The 20844-nt window shown below is 39.3% G+C and overlaps 1 protein-coding gene across 1 annotated transcript; it reads left to right on the forward strand.

The window, feature by feature from the left end:
- Positions 1–2458: 2458 nt before the first annotated feature.
- On the forward strand, positions 2459–14740 carry CNDP1 (carnosine dipeptidase 1). The gene is made up of 11 exons (XM_027746048.2): positions 2459–2536; positions 3408–3551; positions 4809–4971; positions 6056–6144; positions 8764–8964; positions 10571–10655; positions 11188–11348; positions 12714–12878; positions 13067–13208; positions 13616–13763; positions 14635–14740. Exons 1-11 carry the CDS (start codon positions 2459–2461, stop codon positions 14738–14740), a joined length of 1482 nt encoding a protein of 493 aa, XP_027601849.2.
- Positions 14741–20844: the final 6104 nt, after the last annotated feature.

Genomic DNA, 20844 nt, shown 5'->3' on the forward strand with positions numbered 1-20844 from the left:
GATCTTGCTCTTACTTCCTATTGTCCTCTGTAAAATGGACAGTTGCCAAATATTTGCAGCCACTTGCACAGTCCAAGGCTGGAAGAAATAGCCAGACTGGGGTGTTAAAGTCTGGGGTGCTTGCTGCAGAACTGTTGTTAAACCTTACCCACAGAAGTTCAATCCAGAAATGACTATAATCTAAGCTATAAAAACCTCATCCTCCACCACATCTTTGTTGCTAAATCCCAGAAGCTGCTTTGTCTCTTTGGAAATGTCCTGATTTTTTCTCCATGCTGCCTCAAAAATTCCTGTAATAATCCCTTTTGCTTTAGGCCAAATTGCTGCTGCTGTGACTGGTGATGATAATATCTGAAGGGGGTTGTTGATTAGATCCACCTCTTGGAGGTAGTATTTACCTTTTAATGGAGAAAACAATGTGAGAAGAAAATGGTACTTTGATCATCACTTAAGATGGGGTTTCTTTTCCTCAGCATGTATTAGTAGTTAAAAAATAGTTCTACATTTAAATAATATGCCTACGTTTAATCTCTTCATCTTAAAAATTACACCCAAATTTAGATTTTCTTCTCTCAGTTAACAAGTCATCTCCACAGCAGTGCTTTGCAGTTTCACTCTCCTGCAAAATCAGCATTTGATCACTTTAAATACCAGTGTTTCCAATTTCAGGAAATGGACACTAGGGATAACATCTACTGTTACAGGCCTTCTCAAAGCTTTACTTCATAAAGTGAAGTAAACCTTGCAACCTTGCTTCTAAGGGAAGGTTGGAAAATGGGGCCCATCCTTCATACAGCCAGGATCTCTAGCCAAAATGAACAATGTTTCCCTCATCTTGTTCATCATGCTTGGGTTTTCAATCTTTCTTCTCTGTCAGAGAAACATAATTGAAATTATTAATATTACCATAGGCTATCACCTTAGTGATGCATCAAAGTTAAGGAATTATGGATGGACTTGAAACTACACATTTTGTTACCAGTATAGAATATTTTTAGAATAAAAGTGTTAGGTTTTGACCTTGGAGTCCATCCTATCACAGCCCAATACAGCAGCTATTCTGAATTTAGCCCAACCAAGCATCTAACATTCAAGTATTGCTCTACCAATTTAAGACACTACAGCAACAACTTCAAGGACACATGGAGGGGAAATTGCAGGAATGAAGAAAAACACACTTTAAAATCTTATTTTTTTAAATCTTTACTTACCTTGTCAAAAACAAGATGGCAGAGAGGTTTGCAAGTACTAAATGCCTTCTGCACTTATTAAGTGTTTCAGTATTGACACTGTTCTTATTCAAACACAAAAGCTATTTTTTCAGTATCAGGCTTGTTCTCCCTTATTCATGTAAAATATGAAATGTGTGTTAGTTCATTCATTTTTCTCCCTCCCTCTGGCAGCCAGGAGGGCCACTCATGTCCTGGGGTGCATCAGACAAAACATCACCAGCTGATCGAGGGAGGGGATTGTCCTGCTCTACTCTGCACTGGTGCAGCCTCACCTTGATTATAGTATGCAGGTTTGGGCACCACAATATAAGAAAGATATTAAGCTCTTAGAGAGTGTCCAAAGGAGGGCAGCAAGGATGGTGAAGGGCCTCGAGGGGAAGCCACAGGAGGAGCAGCTGAGGTTACTTGGTCTGTTAAGCCTGGAGAAGAGGAGAGCAAGGGGAGACCTCATTGCAGTCTACAACCTCCTTGTGAGGGAAAATGGAAGGCCAGGCACTGATCTCTTTTCTCTGGTGATCAGTGACCCAAGGGAATGGCCTGAAGTTGTGTCAGGGGAGGTTTAGACTGAATATCAGGAAAAGGTTCTTCACCCAGAGACTGGTTGGGCACTGGAGCAGGCTCCCCAGGGAAGTGGTCACAGCACCAAGCCTGTCTGAGTTCAGGAACCGCCTGGACAATGCTCTCAGGCACATGGTGTGATTCTTGGAGTTATCCTGTGAAGGGCCAGGAATTGAACTCCATGATCCTTGTGGGTCCCTTCCGACTCAGGATGTTCTATGATTCTGGAAATGAAGAAAGAGAGACGAGTCCCCTAGGCTGTTGGTGTTGGGTGCAAGTCTTCCCAGAACATTCAACTTGACATTTGTGCATTGAAAACTGATGCAACAAATGCTTCTTTAGAAAATATTTCCCCTAATTTACTTATAACGTAGAAACTGTAAAGCTGCTCACTCTTTGGTCGTTTTTTCAATTTTTTGTTTCAGCAACTTGACTATGAGTCAATTGAAGGTTTTATGTGAAAAAAATATTGCAAGTACCCTTTCTCCTGGATTGAAGAGATTAAATGAGACTTAAATAGGATCAGCACTTTGTAATTGTCTATGCTTTCTAGCACTGAAAAGAAGTGCATGATGTCTGTAACATATTGATGTCTGTAACATATTGAATTTTATCCTAAACTTTCAGACAGCATTCAGCTCACCCCTGTGTTGCTCACTAAGGCAGTAATGTCCTCCTCATCCACTTCAGCTCTGGAGATAGAGATCTTCCAGTACACTGATGCACATCAAAGTGACTTCATTGAGGTAGGAACTATATTGCCATGAAATGGTGAGTACAGAGCTGGTACCCCAGAGGTCTGTGATCTATGTTCTGGAGAAGTGTTTGTCACTAAGGTAGTGAGCAGCATTCCAGGTCTGGCATCAAGAGTGCAACATGCACTTCACAAAGCAAGGCTGCAAGGGGATGGACTGTGCTGGGGACCCTAGTGGTGAAAGAGGGATTTGCATGGACTTCCACAAAAGAGATGGTTGTGGGCATCCTTTGAGCGGGTGCAGAGAGAGGCTCCACTAAGCAAAAACGCACCGGCATGGTAGATGCAAGCCAGATAGGATGCTTGCTCTCTTGCTTTACATCAGAACTGATTGTTGTAGGTTTGCTCTTGACAAGGAGAGAAGTCTTGGTCCCATGCTGGTTTGTGCTTTCATTTTTGTCAGCCCGCTGGGAAAAGGCAGAAACATAATTAGTCCAGTCAGTATCAGTTATGCTTTAAAGCTACGAGCACTTCTGAATCCTTACGAGGGCCACTAAGGTAGCTCGTATACAATGCAATTATTACAATGTAAACTAGTCAGCATCTACCTCCTCTTCCACTGGATTTTAAATCCATGGTTGATGATGTGACTGCCTAAGTGTGAGTACCCTCCCCCTTTAGAAAATCGGGAATCTGATGATGTGAATGCCTTAGTGTGAGCACTCTCCCTGTTTAGAAAATCAGGAATCCCAACCCTGGGGAAACATATAAGCAATTAATCTTTATTCTGAAACCTTAGAGCATCTACAACATTGCTCTGATGATACAGAAAGGAAACCATCTTCCAATGTGAGATTTCAGATGTCAAGGGCAAGACACTATAACATTCTGGGTCTTCTAACTGCATTTTTCTTCCTGTGCAGAATCTTAAGGAATGGGTGGCTGTGGAAAGCAATTCTGTTCAACCAGATCTGAGGAAAGAAGTAGTACGAATGATGGCGTTGGCAGCAGACAGACTTGCAGCACTGGGAGCCACTGTCAATTTAGTAAACCTGGGGTCACATCAGGTGCTTGTCTGATTCTTGGATTTAAATCATCATATTTGCATGTGGTCTACCTATTGCATTCAGTGCATTATGACATTTTTGGTAGCTAGCTATCAATTTATCGATAGTCCTGTACCTACACGATATCTGCTGAAATCAGTCCCTCCCCAGACTGTCTGAGAACATCCTTGGGAACCACACAGACAATCCAAATGCAAATAGATGTTCTCTGCAGCAGGGAGTTTGATACTTTTAACTGGAGGGAAGCAGTTTGCAAAAGTAAAAGGACTGAGTTTTTTACCAGAGCTTGTTTTCACATTTTTCTCAGTAGTGAAGTGTGGGCATTAATCCATCATTCATTACTGAAGTCTCTATATGAGAGAGGCAGCTTTTGCAAGGAAAATATTGTCAGACAGACAGGGTTATCTATCTAAAGTATCATCTTTGCTTTTGGGAGCTTCCGGCAAATGATGCAAGCTATTTTCTTAATGGTTGTTGGAAAGCAAAAATTAATCTCTGAGAAATCTTTGTCTTTAATTTACTTACCTTACTGTAGCTGGGGGCTCTTTTCTGCCCTGGGCAGACATTTCTACTCTAACAGGAATTCAAAAGTTCAATAATAGTGATTCCCTTTTCCTTTTTCTGAGGCTTCTGGGGAGGATTCTGAGAGTCTTAGTTCAAGGACCTTATAGTACAGCAACACTTTAATATTTCAGGTTATGTAGTTTGATAGTTTTAAAGAAAGCAATTGGGCCATAAGGAACTCTGTTGTGCACAGAGGTACATTACAGGATTAGTTTAGAGCCTTAACCTGTTTTCAAATCAGTCTGACATAGCTGCTGCTGCTTCCTGCCAGCAACACTTCATTTTGTTTCTGTATTTGAGGCTATAGGTGTCCTGCTCTCTGTCTGTGCTGAAATCAAACCCCAAATTAATTTGTATGGCTTTTGACTATTTCAGTGTCACAACAGACTCTACAGCACACATTCATTTCTGTCTTCTCCAGCGCTGGGAAGTAAGAATTTAGTAAGAAGGGCATTTTTGACAATAAAATGTTAGAAGAGCTTCATAAAGTCCTTGCAGAACCTAAACAGGTGGGGGAAAAAAAAATCTTAGTTTCTCTGAATAGGTTAGAGCAGGATTCAGTCAAATTTGTGCACTAAATGGAATCAAAGCCAATTGAGTATGTAGAAGTATTTTCAATACTGAGATTTCCAGGGCTTTTTGTACATTTATTTTGAAAGGTTTTTTTTTTTTCCTTCATTGCTTTCTCCCCAGTTGCCTGACGGCCAGGACCTCCCACTGCCTCCTGTGATTCTTGGGGAACTGGGGAAGGATCCACAAAACCCCACCATATGTTTCTATGGTCATGTAGACGTGCAGCCTGCCAAAAAGGAAGATGGCTGGAACACTGACCCTTACACACTGACTGAAATCGATGGTGTGTACATAATCTTAAGTTTTTTATCATTATTTGAATGCATGACTGAGATTCTGAGTGGGAGCGGGTATATTTATATATGTATATGTATATATGTATATATTTATATGTATATTTAACCAAAGCATGAGGAATTCTCCAGTGGAAATCTTGCCTAATATTTGGTGTGAAGGAGCCTCGGGACATTAAAGCTGCTTTATAGTGTGTTCAATAGAAAATCCATTTCTGCTTAAAAATTCTTGTTGGATTTTTGCATCAACCATTATCGTCCCTCACACCTCCTGCTCTTGCTTCATGCCACTTTAGTACTTCCACCTGCCACACTGGAGCTAAAGAGCATTGGTGGTGGGAGAACATGAGCTTCCCTTTCCCCGCCTTTGATGGAATCATTCTTCCACTGCAGTCAGCTGACTGAAGGAATAAAAATGACAAGGTCAGCAGATAAGTAAGACCTCAGAAATCCTGATTCCCAGGCCTATGCTATAAACATTAAGTCACCCTTTCTTATCAGCTGGGACCAATTCCAAACAGCCTTACTGGAGTAATTCTCCTGCCACCAGTGTACATTCAGTGTATCCAGTGGGGACTGCTACAGAAGTTTATCAGTGTACATGAAACTGAAATCTGTCCCTGTGTATAACTGTACGGTTGAGAAAGAAGTTACATACCTAGATTTGTAGCTTCATACTTCTGCCATGGCATTTATCTGTAGGGGTTTTGCTGCTTGTTACCTGGTTTGGCTGATGTGTCTAGAAGTTGCATACTGTGCAAACTCTTCGGGCATGTCTGGTATGAGCAAACAGTTTCCGAGGAAAACAGTCAAGCTCAAAAATTGGCAGGCAACAGAAATCACAGTATGATGTAAATAAAAGTAAGGAAATGAAAAAAAAGTGCACCAGTCCATTGGGAAGCACCTGAACACTCATCACCATATCTAAAATGAGTCAATGAAATCCTGAATCTTTCAACACTTCACTTTGCTTCACTTCACCTCACTTCACACATCACTACAGCTTCTGTGGCAACTGGAATTTTCTGATTACATCGAAGTAATGCTTAAAAACATTCCTCCTTTCCTTTTAAGGTAACCTCTATGGGCGTGGAGCAACAGACAATAAGGGACCTGTCTTAGCTTGGATAAATGCCATGGAAACATTTAGAGCCTTGAAACTAGTAGGTATTAATGAGGACTCCATTATTATTGATAATCATTATTATCATTTATTATTATTTGTTATTACTATTTATTATATCTCTGGAGGGATGTATTTGCATTCCTGTGAGTTAGACAATACAACTTTGACCCAACAGAGTACACACATTTTGAAATATTAGCTTATTTCTTCTGCAACATTTAGGCAACTGGTTTCACTCCAGTAAGAATTTTTCCTTAAGCATTTCTATTTTGAACAATCTGTATGCAATGTAAATATAGTATTGCTGCCATTGCCCTGTGGAGGAAAATCCATGGGGAAGCATTCAATATGTATTGCATACATTACACAGCTTTGATACCCTATTCTCTTGAGAGCTTTTAAAATGGTAAAATCACAGATATCACAGAATGTTCATGAAGACTCCTCTCTGCTGTTACATTCTGCTGATCCTTGGTTTTGTCTGCCTACAAGATACCTTCACTTTATGTGTCTGTATGAAGAGAATAATTATCTAAAATGCTCTTACATAAGGGGCTGTTATGTCATCAGTGGATTAATCAAAGGAAATGCTTTGAATGGGTGCATTAACCAAGTACCAATACAATCACTCAGAGACTGACATATCCTAAGGACAAACATTTGCCTATATTATTACAATGACCAATATAGTAATCTTCAAATCATTTAATAATTTTGGGATACTTGTATCCCCAATACAAAGCTAAACCAATATATATTTTAAACTTATAACTTGGTTAACTTGCATCCTTTAAGGTGAATTTGCACTACATGTTCTTTTAGAGTGCTGAGGAACAGTTTTGTGCCGAGGAACAGTTTTGTGCCATTTTTATGACTTTGTGGCACAAATTGGCATTAAGTCTTGTTTTTTTTTTAAAGTCCTCTTGCAAGGTTCTGGAAAGCACATTTTTCTTGCATCTATAGTACTGACTAGACTTCAGTGTCTCTTAAGTGCTAGCAAACACACGTTATTTGCCTAAAGAGTAGTTGTTGTAAGTAGATATGGTTGTGGGTCTGACTTTATGCATCTTTCCAGTTTTTCAAATCACTATGTAGCTATTTTGACATTTTAACAAGCAAGCAAAAAGAAATCTTTGTCTTTTGAAGCCTTTCTAGAAAACACCACAGGCCATCAAACAATATTCGTGAACAGTTTGTTTCTAAAATTTTTGTGGCTGGTCAATGAACCATCAGTGACACAAGTTCATTTAATTTTACACATTTGTTCTTGCCTTTAATCTGAGCATTGAATCAAAAGACAAAACATCTTAAAACCTGTAATGAGAAAGTGAATTGTAAGAGGAAACTAAGTTGAAATTCATATCCCCTACGGATGTGTCAGCGTTTCCAACTCCCACTATTCCATAATAAAGGTTCTCCTAATTACTCTTGGAAATGCATCCTTATCAACCAGCAGGCATGCAAATTCATGAGTGCTAAAAGGACAGTTATAGTAGAATCAGTGGCAACATTTTTATCACCATGTAAATCTGGTGATAGACAACACGCTGGTGTTATGACCCGCCCCAGAAAAAGTGGGGAGGGGGTAACCCAGGTTCTTATCAGTAATTCCCTTGGGGTGGATTAGAGTGAAACAACAGTGAATAATCAGTGTTTGAAAACACATATAGGTAGGGTTTATTTTAAACATATAAAGGTTCGTTTTAACAATTTTGTTTGAACAGGTATGTTAGCATTTTGGGTGTTATCATCTACATCATCTATAACAATATGGCATAGGGATAACTTCTAGGGGGGAAAATGCATAAGGGAGAGAAAGGAAATACAAGATAAGGGTAAGGGAGAGTAAGAGAAAGAAAAGATGAGAGTGGAAAGATGTATTAGTCACCGCCCACGGGGTCCAGCGATGAAACTCGGTAGTTGCAGCTTCCATGTCTGTCAGTTGAAGTGGTGGCCTTGATCTGTTAGGGGTGAAGGAGGGAAGCCCCCAGACTCAAAGAAGTTATGAGTTATTATATCCATGGTTAGTGTCACGGGCCATGTCACAAGCCTCCAACATCTCCTGGGCCTGCGACGAGTTCCTGTGTGGGGCCTCGTAAAAGGGTTTTTCCCACCTTTTAAGATTGGCAGAGGGGGGGATGGGCTTTGATGGGCCATCAGAGATATAATGCAAAAGTCCTGCAGAAGCCTGCAAAAGTCCCTTGGCAATCCTAGAATGCATAAATCATTAACGGTTTCAGTCTCTGACAGCTGGGAAAATCACAGTTCCTGCATGGGCAGTAAGAGGCAGGAAGTATTCTGTGAAAACGCAACTGTTATTACACAGTTAGAATTTCCAAAGGCATTAGAGTATTGAATAGCCCTGAGAGAAAGCCCAATGAAACATTTCAGAAAATTTTCTGAAAAAACATACAAAAAAGATATCACTCTCCTTCAAAACCAAAAAGTAGATAAAAACATGAGGAAAAGAACAAGTTTTTCTGGGAACCTATATGTGTCTATCACTGGATGTTCTACTGAAGCAGGATATATATCCTACATCCTTCTTTTCTTAACACAATGTTACATCAAGCCAGTCTGCTCCTATTTTAAAGCTTATTTTTTTGATTTTTGAAAACGCTTTTTTCTCACCCAGACTTTTCTAATATTAATTTAGGCTATGCCAGTGAACTTCAGGTTTGTAATTGAAGGCATGGAAGAAGTAGGGTCCTTGGGGCTAGAAAACTTACTTGAAGAAGAAAACCAGTGCTTTTTCTCTGATGTTGATTACTTTGTAATTTCGGACAACCTCTGGCTCAGCAACAAGAAGCCTGCCCTTACATATGGGAGTCGGGGAAATGCCTGCTTCTTTGTGGAGGTAAAGGACACAGGTTCATTTGAACTGAGCCTCTGACAGGGAGCAGTGATGTAGCCATAATTACATCTACGTGCAGAGAACGACTGAGGGAAAGCTTAATATTTACAATTACAGAGCTTTCTTCTGCATCCCTTTTGGCTTCTACAGATTTCCCCCCTCATTTCAGTTCAATTAGCCTTATTTACTTCCATTAACTTGTCTTCAATCATCATTTCTCCACTTACCTATCTCCCCTTGATCCCCTTCCTATTCCATTACTCTCCTGCCACTCTTCCACTCTCTTCTCATCCTCCTCTCTGCACATCAACTCTGTTCTCTTGCAGCATCATCCGTACACACCCCCCCTCCAACTCTCTCCAAAACCATTTCTTCTGCTGCTCTGCCCTTTTGCAGCAGATACTGCTTAGTGCAATGAATCTGCCTAAAGGAACTCAGTTTATTTGGATGTTTGGGTTTAAAAGCCACACAAGATTTTTGTAAGCATTGACAGGAGTGAATAAAAGTGCACTGTAGCAAACGTGCTATATTTAGCAGCCAACGTGAGCTACTGTAAAATGAGGAGCAGAAATTTCTCATCTGGAAATGCTTCCTGATGAAGCATAAAAGGAATACAGAGAGAAGATTACAGAACTTGAGAACTAAAGGAAAATCTGCACTAACCTTTATGCCTGAAAAAGAATGAATTTTTTTTTTTTTACAAAAAGAGCCTTGGCAGCCTTGATTCAATTCTTCTAAATCTTGGTTAAGAAAAATGATGCTATTAGAACATCAAAAATGATCTCTGCCTGCTACTAGACAGTTGGCTGTAATGAGGTTTTGAGAAAAATAAACAAGTTCGTTGCAGGAAAATATTTTATGATAAACTCAAGTATGAAAATGTGTCTGGAACAAACTCATTTAATAACCCAAATGCCTCTATTCTAAAGCCATATGATTCAAGAGACCTATAAATTTTTATTTGTTGCAATTTGGAATTAAGGTTGGACATATATTCTTAATATAAAACAATTAAGATACATTCTTGCCTTTGTTATGAAGATTTTGCATTGAATAAAAAGGATAGACACCTTGAAGAATTTATTCTCCAACGTTAGAAACAGTAATATGCAACTGTTTCACTTATGATGTATTTAATCTTACTGAAGCAAAAGAGGGAATAGAGGGGAATCCTTATGGTTGGGTACTGGAACAGGCTCCCCAGAGAAGTGGTAACAGCATCAAGCCTGACAGAGTTCAAGAAGCATTTGGATGATACTCTCAGGCCCATGGTGTGACTCTTGGGGATGGTCCTGGGCAGGGCTAAGGGTTGGACTTGATGATCCTTGTGGGTCCTTCCAACTCAGCATAATCTATCATTCTGTGAAATGTGTAAGTGAATTTCTCTCTCTAGTGGTTGACAACAGAGCCCCATTTCTCTTTACCAAAGTGTATTGTGCCTGACATAATGTTTTTCATGTTTTCCATTTTATAAATAGAAACAAATAATCATTTCTATTCATTTGTGGTCTCACTTAAAAAACTGAAACCACCAGTCTCTGTGGACAACAAACACTCACAGAAGAATAAGGTGACGAGTGTTTATGTGTAACCAGTGTTTTTGGTACAGGTTGAATGTGGCAGCAAGGACCTTCACTCTGGAACTTTTGGAGGCATCATTCATGAACCGTTGATGGATCTGATAACTCTGCTGGGTAATAACACACACCACTGCTCGGGAGTAACTGGGAAGCAGTGGCTAGGGATCAGCCTAACAAAGATCAGTACCATGTTTAATTGATCTGAATAAGGCAAGTCTAATTGAAGGAAGATTTCCAAACCTTGACATACCTATGGTGACAGCAGCTGAGGAAGGGAATCAGTAAGGCCAGGACTTCAAACATGTTAAGCTGATGTCAGTCATGTCAATTAAGAACATTTAAGGATTGCTGGCAAGTTTAATGCATACACATATAACAAAACCTGGCTTTTTAATGATGATTAGTGTCTTGGGATGATGTTTTCATGTCAGAAGCTGGGCTGACATACCACACACTACACACAAACAGCAGCTCAGTAGTTTTCTTAATAAGTATGAAAATACATCAGGTTTGATGGATGCAAACAGTTGTTAGTTGTTGGGTTTACTAATTTGGTAAAGAGCTAGGTAGAAGCAAAAAGGTCTTACTGTTGCCAAGTGGAAGAAATAGGTTCCACATGTACTGATATCTCTATCTCATTTTGTAGACAGCCTTGTGGATCCCACAGGTTGTATTCAGATCCCTGGAATCTACGACAGCGTTGCTGCCCTGAGAGAGGAGGAGAGGAAATTATACAAATCAATTGAATTTGATCTAGAGGAGCATAAAAATAATAGTGGTGTGAAAAAATTCATCTTTGGCACCAACGTAACAAAAAATCTGTATAAATACTCTGCAGAAAGAATTTAAATCGCTCATTTGTAGCATTTATGTATAAAGCCAAACCGAAAGATATTTTCAGTCAATGGCAAACTCAGAATAAAATAAAGTAGCACTGAGAAGTAAAAAGTAAATAAAATTAGTCTGCTGAAGATATAAGGCACTGCATCTGGGGAAAGTGACATGAAAGATGAATAATCAATGAAAAGGAATAATGCAAAACTAACAGTATTGCTCTCCCTTCATTGCCTACCCCTTCTCTCCTGTCAAGCCTAACCAGCCACACAAAATAAGTATAAAATATCTGTATTTAGGTTACATAGTAGGAAAGAAGTTGTATTCAGCTCTGAAAACAGGAGGCAGCTTTAGGCAGATATGTTTTGCATGGGTTTTATTTGTTTAACACAGATTTTGATGTCTGCCAAAAAAAGTATCCAAAGCTATAAGCCTCTCCTTACCAGCAAATTAAAAATTATATTCTAAATAAAAACCAGTAGATAAAGGCTGGCTTTGAAACATCTCTCTGCACAAGAGGGGGAGCTGGGGGAAAGGAGTGATACATTTTTTTATCACTGATATAATTATACTGGTATAAGATGTACTAACGTGGATGCTTTTATTTCCATGAAAAAGCTTCCATGCTAGCTAAAGCTAGACTGTAATAATCAGTAATACAAAAGTATAATGTAACTACACCGTCTGAGTTTTGATGCTTTGCCTATATGAGGATGAAGTGGTGCAAATTTTATGTGTAGATAAAGATCTAATCTCAAAACAGAAGTAGAAGGAAAGCAGCAGCACCTTGAGGTTCTGCATGAAGACCAGTTGATAATTCATATATTTCTCCTATCTTCCTTAGAATAATAATTTTCTTTCCCCTCTCCATCTTATCCAGAAAAACTTGGTTACTGAAAATTATCATCTTACCTATTGTATTATTTAATGTTCATTAGTAGAATTTCTTCACTGATATCATCTAGGAGAGGTCTGGCTGAACAGTTTTTCCCATGATTAGTTCTGGGATAAACAAACAGTCAGATCAGAACTTCTTCTGATTCTACTTTGCACTAGAAAAATTTACTATCAAGATACTTTAAGATAATGCTCCATTTCTCTAATTTGGCATGAAAAATTGTTATCATCCAAATCTTTCTATGACTCAAAGTAGTAGTATTTTTTTTAATGAAAATATATGTGCATGGGTTTAAATTAAAAATCAAACATCTTTAAAATACAGAGGTTCCCAAAATACAAATTTTAGGATGGTAAAAGCTTGTTTCTTCACATTAGTTTATATTAATTGTGAATGGCTCAGTGTTATCCCTTATATTTTCAAAAAAAATTTTTTTGAAGGAAGAAATACTTCTACACCTGTGGCGTTACCCTTCTCTCTCTATTCATGGGATTGAAGGAGCTTTTCATGAACCAGGAATTAAAACGGTCACTCCAGCAAAAGTAATTGGCAAATTCTCAATTCGTCAGGTCCCCCACATGGACCTTTTGGTTGTGAAACAACAGGTAAGAGACAAACCTTTTCTTTGGCCTCTCTTGTGTAAACTAAATCCCTCTTAGCACCTCAACAAATTTTGACTTGCAGTAAACTAAATGTTTCTAGCACTGATTTGTTTCCAAGAGAAGTGGGAACGTGGGTATAAGCTTGAGTTTGAGGAAGATGAAAGCTTCTGAGTGCAGTGTTTTCTCTGCAGGTGGTGGAACACTTGAAGGCTGTCTTTTCCAAGAGGAACAGTCCAAACAAACTGAAAGTATCTAAGCCTTTGGGTTCAAAGCCCTGGCTTGCTGATGTTAATGATCTATCATATAAAGCAGCAAGAAGGGCAATAAAAACAGGTGTGTTCCTTCTTTTTTTTTTTTTTCACTTCCTAATGTGTCTGCAGGTGTGCAGGGGAATTTCCTCATCAACAGAGAAAAAGAGGTTTCCCAATTCAGTGCTACAGCCACTTACCCCTATAATCTCATTGATTTTGATAGAACAAGTCAGCAACATCTTTCACACCTTGCTAAACTGGGGCATGGTTAATAGGAGTAGCCAAAAGACATCATTTACTTATTTTTGTGCTGATAGGAAACGAGAGGTTTGTAGAGTACAGCTGATTTGTGAAACCAGTTGGCTGCACACTCAAAACCATTTCTACTTAGAAGCTCTTAGTATCAGCTATCTGCTTAAATATACGGTAACAGAAAAAAAGCACTTTGATTTCATTTAATCATTAATTCTTTCTTCCCATGTATTTCAGTTTTTGGAGAAGACCCAGATTTTATTCGTGATGGTTCAACAGTTCCTGTGGCCAGAATGTTCCAGACCATTACGCAGAAAAGTGTGATGATGCTTCCAATTGGAGCAGCTGATGATGGGGAGCACTCTCAGAATGAGAAAATAAGCAGGTGTCTTTTATTTGTCTGTTTGTGTTGTTAGAGAAGGGAGGAGAACTGAAGTCCCTTGGTACCCATGAATGACCATGGCTGGATGGGAAGCTTTGCTGTGCATTTGACAGTCCAAAACTCCTGTCTCCAGCAAACTTTTCGCTATGTTAAGTAGAAAGCAAAATTCCCAATCTGTCGTATACTGCTATATACTTTTCATTGACTGTCTACACAGTCTTCAAATACATCACACTGGCAATTTTCATTTCACTGGCAATGAAACTTGCCTCTAGTCTGAAAGACGGTGATGTGGATGGGCACTCTTCTGTCACAGCATCCATTTTGAAGCATGCGAGTTGTAGATATGCAGGCTCATGGCTATGTAAAAATTTTGATGGTTTTCTGTATAAATGGCTATAAAGATGTATCTAAATTTCAGGGACCAAAACTAGTGTAATTATATAAAACATAGCCTAAAGTGGCACAAATAGCCACTGCTCATTCTTCGAGGCACCATGGCAAGACACTATTCAACATGTTGCCTGAACACTTGTGCAGTTCCAAGTCTGCTCATGCTGAACTGCAGAAACTGGAGAATACTACAGTAATTCTCAAATTGCATTCTGTTTCCCCTCATTACAGCCTCAACACTTATGGCTACAGAAAATAGCAATTTGGGGATGTAACACTGGAAAAATTTTCAGAAGTGACTCCTTCACAGGAGTACCAAATCGAAGGATGTCCAGCATTTCTGTGCACTGGGTCCTTTTTTGGGGTTACCAATCTTGCAAATTCCTCTGAAGACTCTGAAAACTTCACTAGATTATGTTGCTAATTCTAAGAGCAGAACAGCCTGACAGGACTTCATTGTCTTTTTTTTCCTTCTTCACAGACACAACTATATTAAGGGAACCAAATTGTTTGCAGCCTTTTTCCTGGAGATATCGAAGCTACATCGGCACTTACATGAAACTTCCCACACAGAGACTAACAACTGATAGAGCATCACAAGAAAATCAGCAAAGCACTTTTTTAGTCCTAAACTTTCTAACTTCCTGATCTGGAAAAACATAAATCACATATTCAGTGGGTAAGAATTGGTGGGAAAAAAAAGTAAATGCCTTGCTATTACTTGACATACTTCTAAATGGCATGCATCTGTGATATGGTCAGTCAAGTGATCTTATCCCTAATCCTATAAAATAGGGTTAGGGATAATCCATTCTTGCTGAATGGAAGATGTTATCTTTTAGTTTCAAAATTCAGGACAAAGGGAATTTTTACATCTGTTTTATTAAAATTATTTCTGTTTTGTAGTATCACCATCTTCATGCTGCCTAGCTCATATTCCAGTTTCTGAATATAAGCATTACACAACTCTGTAGTTTCCTCCTAATTATATACAAAATTTCATTTCTGTAATTCTTTGAAGAAAGATCCACTACCCAATTAATCTCTTCCCTGTCCTTCACAGAAGGTTTTAAATAGGAAATGCAATAGCATCAGTTTGTTGAATTTGATATGAAGACTTGCCTATTAATATCTATTTATGGGTATAATCACTGAGGTCAATAAAACTGCAGTAGTAAATAAACATTTCCAGGTCTGGATTCTGCCTTTCTTTTCATCCAAATCTCCTCTTAATGTGCTGTGAGCAGTTTTAAGAATCACTAAATAACGTTTCCTTCATGGATTTTCTTTTTGTACAGTAGAAAAAGGTTTTCGTAATCATCTGTTCTGGCCAAAGTCTATCCTCAAAAGGGTGTTTTTTCACCCAATTAGCAACTGTTGGTTGTTAATTACTTTCAAAGCATCAGTTTACATTGATGATTAAAGCAAATGCAAATTATATATTTTGAAATGGAAACACTACCTGAGAGCTCTGTTTGCTGTTTAGGCAAAACATTCAGCACAAAGCACCCAAATCAAATCTAGATTTTTTTTAACTTTAAAAGGTGATTTTTACTCTAATGTAGTTAATTCACACACAACCAAACCAACTGAACCAGTTGTATTATCTCTACTGTTAAAAAAATGACATTATTAAATTACAGAAAGTAGTTGGGATCTTTCCTTTCTCTCCTGCTACCTCCTTGCAAAAACCCTCAAGAATAAAGATGTGGATGTGTAATCTATAGAAGAGAATATTGTACTGCATATAACTTATATGAATAGATAATATGGGAAGTTATTAGGACAAAAGCCTTGGCTGAATTAAAAAACATAAATAAATAAGCTTCTGATCTTCAGTAGGTCCCATGAAATTCCTAGGAGAAGTGCATAAAAGTAGCTGGCCTTTTAAGACATCTGGGAACAGTTATAATCTAGGCTGCTTAGGTTTCAAATCACATTCTCAATAAACACCCATTTTCAGACCTACGTGGGGCTGTGAGACTCACAGTTCAGCTGTAAGAGCTGATTATGGATGCTGGCTGCTGGCCGTGTTCAAGGGGAAGAGAAGGACTCTGCTCAGTCTCCTACTCATGTTGGCACTGCAGACTGCATAACCGCAGTGTAACTTTTCATCCTCATGTCAAGAGAGAAGACTCCAAGACAAGGACCAAAAGCCCAAAGATCAGAAGATTCTGGTTCGTGCATCATCAGCTTGAAGAACAAATCCTCTGCAGTCTCTCACTTCCCTTCACCTGTTGAAACCATTTTAGGAACCAGCACCGTAACAAATGGTGCAGGGGTGAGTATTCCAATGTCTGCACAGGACTCAGGGCAGACTGGTCCATGCTTGAAAGCTACCACACTATAGAGGTACACAAGTGAATTTTGCTGAAGCATTTGAAGACATATCATTGACATAAAACATTGCAATCTCTGGATTTGCAGTGGCTTTACAAATAAGCTTCAAAAAGCATTGAAAGAAACTGCTGCTCATAAACATGACACTTCGGGCCGAAGAGTAGAAAGCTTGGTGAGATGGAGGTAGCAGATTTCTCCATGAAAGAGGTATGCAGACTGTGTTTCTAGAAACATAACTGCTCTGAAATATCACTACAATACATGCTGTCTATGTGTTCTACAACATTACAAAGCACAATTGAAGGGATTATGTATTTCTACAGTTGCTCTTCACAATGTCAAACAGAATATAGTCAGCAAAGACAGCATCATTTTATATGCACAGATGCCATCGGAACAGTGCACTGAAATAAGGTTGTGCTCTAAAATAGCCACTTAATGTCAAGTTAAAACCATGTGCGTGAAACAGTGGGACCAGTGAATTACACAGACCATCTCCATGCCTCCTTCAGTCCCAGAGGAGATAAATAGCAGAAAATTTCAATTTCTCCTAGCCATGAAAGAAAGCACCGGGGAAGCCATTCATGTCCACAGGGGTATCCAGAGCTAATATTTCCCTCTTAGATCAAGAACGAGCATCCACCCTGTCTTTTCCTTTTTTTATAGATTTTGCAGCATCTCATCAGCCTTTTGAAAAAAAAAAAAAAAAGGTGTGCATTTTTCTAAGGTCTGTACTGTTATACAACATTTCTAGCAATGTTACTTCTTGGTTGCGTTAACAGCTATTTGTTGCCACAGTAAGTTAAAGATAACTCTCCAATAATAGTGTTAGAAATAGGATTAAAGTTCGCTTCCTTTGTTAGCCTTATTCTAGATATGCCATATCCCGTGTCATAGAATATTAGATAGTCTCAAATCCTGACCACCTAACTACAGAAATGGTATGTACACTTTGTGTGTGTACATGTGCATGTATGTAGCTATACGTATATACATGTACACTTGCAAGATCTAATCCAGTCACTGACTTAAAAATAAAAGAAAATCCTGTTTATTCTGATTCAGGTTTTTTCTTACTAAGGATTGAATAAGGGGAAAACAACTTTGTGGAGATGTCCAACAGCAGCATCTATATCTTTGACAGCCTGACAGACATATCAAGACTTGATTGTAGAATCATACAAGGGTTTGGGTTGGAAGGGTCCTTAAAGATCATAGAATCATAGAATAGGTTGGGCTGGAAGAGACCTTTGGAAGCCATCTAATCCAAGCCCCCTGCAATGAGCAGGATCAACCAGATCAGTTTGTTCAGTGCCCTGTCCAAGCTGACCTCAAATATGTCCAGGGATGGGGCATCAACCACTTCTCTGGGCAACCTCTGCCAGCGTTTCATCGCAAAAAAAATTGTTCATATACCTAGTTTAAACCTACACTTTTTAAGTTTAAAACCATTATCTCTTGTGTCCTATTGCAACAGGCCCTGCTAAAAAGTTTGTCCCCCATCTTTCTAATAGGTCCCTTTTAAGTACTGGAAGGCTGATACAAGGTTTCCCCAGAGCCTTCTCTTCTCCAGGCCGAACAGCCTGAACTTTCTCTGCCTGTCTTTGCAGGAGAGGTGCTCCATCCCTCTGATCAGCTTGGTGGCCCTCCTCTGGACTCATTCTAAGAGGTCCAGGAGGGCAGGGTAGAGGGGGAGACTCATGTCCCTCGACCTGCTGGCCATGCTGCTTTTGATGCAGCTGCCATTGTGTGTTGCAAGTGTACACTGTTGGCTCATGTCCAGCTTTTCATCCAACAGAAAACCCCTAAGTCCTTCTCTGCAGGGCTGTTCTCAATGAATTATGATTATTAGCAAGCCTAACGACACTGGGGATGTCCTACAGTACCTGAGAAATATATCTCTAGGATGGTAGACACTACTCGGATCCTGTGTGAACACTGCCAGTGGAGTGGCAGCCAGCCAAATGCCCCAGAGCACATCTAATAGCATGAAGTGCCTATACATAGCTGGTCAAGGTCTGCCCATCTCCCTAGTACATTGTCCCAAGTCTTCCCTTTTTTTAGGCTGTAGAGAATCGAACACTCACAAGTGGGAGCATATTTTCGTACTGATTATTAATGTGAAAGAATGAATCAGAATATTTTCATTTCCACTTAAAACCAGCGGGTTTAAGTGTGCAAGTTGCTTTTTTATATTAGATAAATACAGCTTTTAATCTTTAAGTAATGTTTCAAAAGAGAAGACTAAAAAACGTGTCAGCTAAAATCACGGAGAATAAGATGCTGACAATAGGAGCTGAAGGCATAGAGAGTTAAGCAGCCCTCCTGAGACTGAGAACTAATCAGGTCATCATCTGCTTAGCCTGTGAAAGTGGAAGATTAGGCTTACTCACGTAGTTATGGTTTTCCTTTTCAGTAACATTACTCCCAAGAAGCTTGACTTTGACTCCCAATAGTTATTCTTTTCAGAAGACAGCATTTAGCTTGTTTCACAAAATGTAATAATAGTTAAGAATGTTCATAGTTCATAGTTCATAGTTCATGTTTACACAAGGAAGATTGTGCAACCGTGCCTTTACCATTGACACAGGAGCCTGTGTCACAGGGGCTGGTGCCACTGAAGACACACGAGTTCCCTTGCTCCGGCTGGAAAATTCCACCTGCAAGAAACTTGTAAAGTTAAATACTGATGCATGAAAAATTCCTGAACACAATCTTCTCATTTCATAGATCCTGACTATGATGAGTCTCCCCAACTCGTCTCTGTGTGGCTCACTATTGGGTGCATGGGGTGCCTGTGTGTGCAGAACTCAAATATGGGTAAGTATATGTAACCGTGGACCCTCGTTCTCACCTACCTCCAGGGACTGTCCTCACTGCTAACCACAACAGTCACCGCTAGCTATTTTCCACCATGGGATTTTCTAAGACCCTCATAAAAATTTTGCAGTTTCTTACCCTTTCTCCTTTCCACTTGCTTTTTTTAGAAGACTTCTTTTCTAGGAAGGTGGTGACTATAGAATTGGTCAGAACTCAACAAAAGTCGTACTTCACCTATAGTTATTGTCATACCTTTAAGAGGTATGTCACTAGATAAATATTTTAAACAAATATATGAATAGAAAAATATGAACAGTTCCATGTTAACAGAGTGCATATTTGTCTCCTTAGCTCTACTGCCAAATATTTCAGTGACCTTCTCACTTTCATTCTTCAGAATTATGTATCAAGAACACCTCCATAGTGTAGGTAATTTTAACAAATATGTAGCAAATATTTTTCCTGTAATGCTGCTACACGTGAGGTTCAGCAAGGCTCCATCTTGGGCCCTGTGCTCTTCGGCATCTTCATAAATGACTTGCACTCAGGACTGGAAGGGATACTAAGCAAGTGTGCAGATGATACCAAACTGGGAGGAGCTGTTGCCTCCCTTGAAGGCAGGGAGGCCCTGCAGAGAGGCCTTGACAAATTAAGAGGGATGGGCAATCACCAGCCATATGAAGTTCAACAAGGGCAAGTGCCGGATTCTGCACCTGGGGTGGGGCAACCCTGGATGTACGTACAGACTGGGAAAGCTGACAAAGAATTTTTGCTAGGAAGTTTTGACATGCAGAAACAATGGCGAAACATTATTTTTGGCATTTCTATATTATCTGTTTGTTACAGTGTGACTCTTCTTTCTGAAGTCACTTAGAAGTCATTCTGACATTTCCACTACTTTCTAAGCAGGTTGCTGCCTGTTGTAATGGGGCTTTCCAACCCCGCCTGAGCATCAGCAGTTCCTGCAAAGCTTTTCGGCTGGTTCTCACATGCAATGAGTTGTTTGGATGGAGGACAATGGAGACAGTTCCTAGTTACTTAATCTGCTCTCACAGAGTTTTAAAAATTGCAAATACTATCTGAAAACATGCTTCCATTTTGTTATGTGATTCCACCCAGGTTCTTTGAGTGAAATTTGCCACATTCACTTACGCCTCAAGGCAGGAACGACAGCTGTGTTTTTCTGTGGACTTAAAAACAGATGTGTGGAAGTGCAAACATATAACTAGGTGTGGAATTTGGATTCTATTTGGTAAGAAACTTCACTCTTGGGAGGGGAAAAAACCCCCACAAAACGTTGCTTAAGCTCCAAAGTCCACTCTGTACAAGGTGTATCCTCACAGCAAAGAAAAATGGTTGTGTTCCTAACTCAATGAGCAGTTGAGAACATCAGTGTGTAACTAGCAAATTCTTTCATTAAAGCTAACAATTTACACACATTCTTATTTCAGTGGAGGTACCTCTAACAGGACTTGGATGTGTGTGCTAGGTGGATAACATGCTGACTTAGTGAACACGAAAAATAAGAATA

This window comes from Pipra filicauda, unplaced genomic scaffold (assembly GCF_003945595.2).
Source record: "Pipra filicauda isolate LSUMZ 115617 unplaced genomic scaffold, ASM394559v2 scaffold4_size7858003_pilon, whole genome shotgun sequence".
Classification (NCBI taxonomy): domain Eukaryota; kingdom Metazoa; phylum Chordata; class Aves; order Passeriformes; family Pipridae; genus Pipra; species Pipra filicauda.

What these genes read in the sequence shown, in the direction of transcription:
- CNDP1 (XM_027746048.2), top strand. Translation starts at nt 2,459, where the DNA reads ATGTCCTCCTCATCCACTTCAGCTCTGGAGATAGAGATCTTCCAGTAC. An exon ending in TTTTGGTTGTGAAACAACAG is followed by an intron (nt 12,879 to 13,066) that starts GTAAGAGACAAA and finishes TTTTCTCTGCAG; the next exon opens with GTGGTGGAACACTTGAAGGC. An exon ending in CAGAATGAGAAAATAAGCAG is followed by an intron (nt 13,764 to 14,634) that starts GTGTCTTTTATT and finishes CCTTCTTCACAG; the next exon opens with ACACAACTATATTAAGGGAA.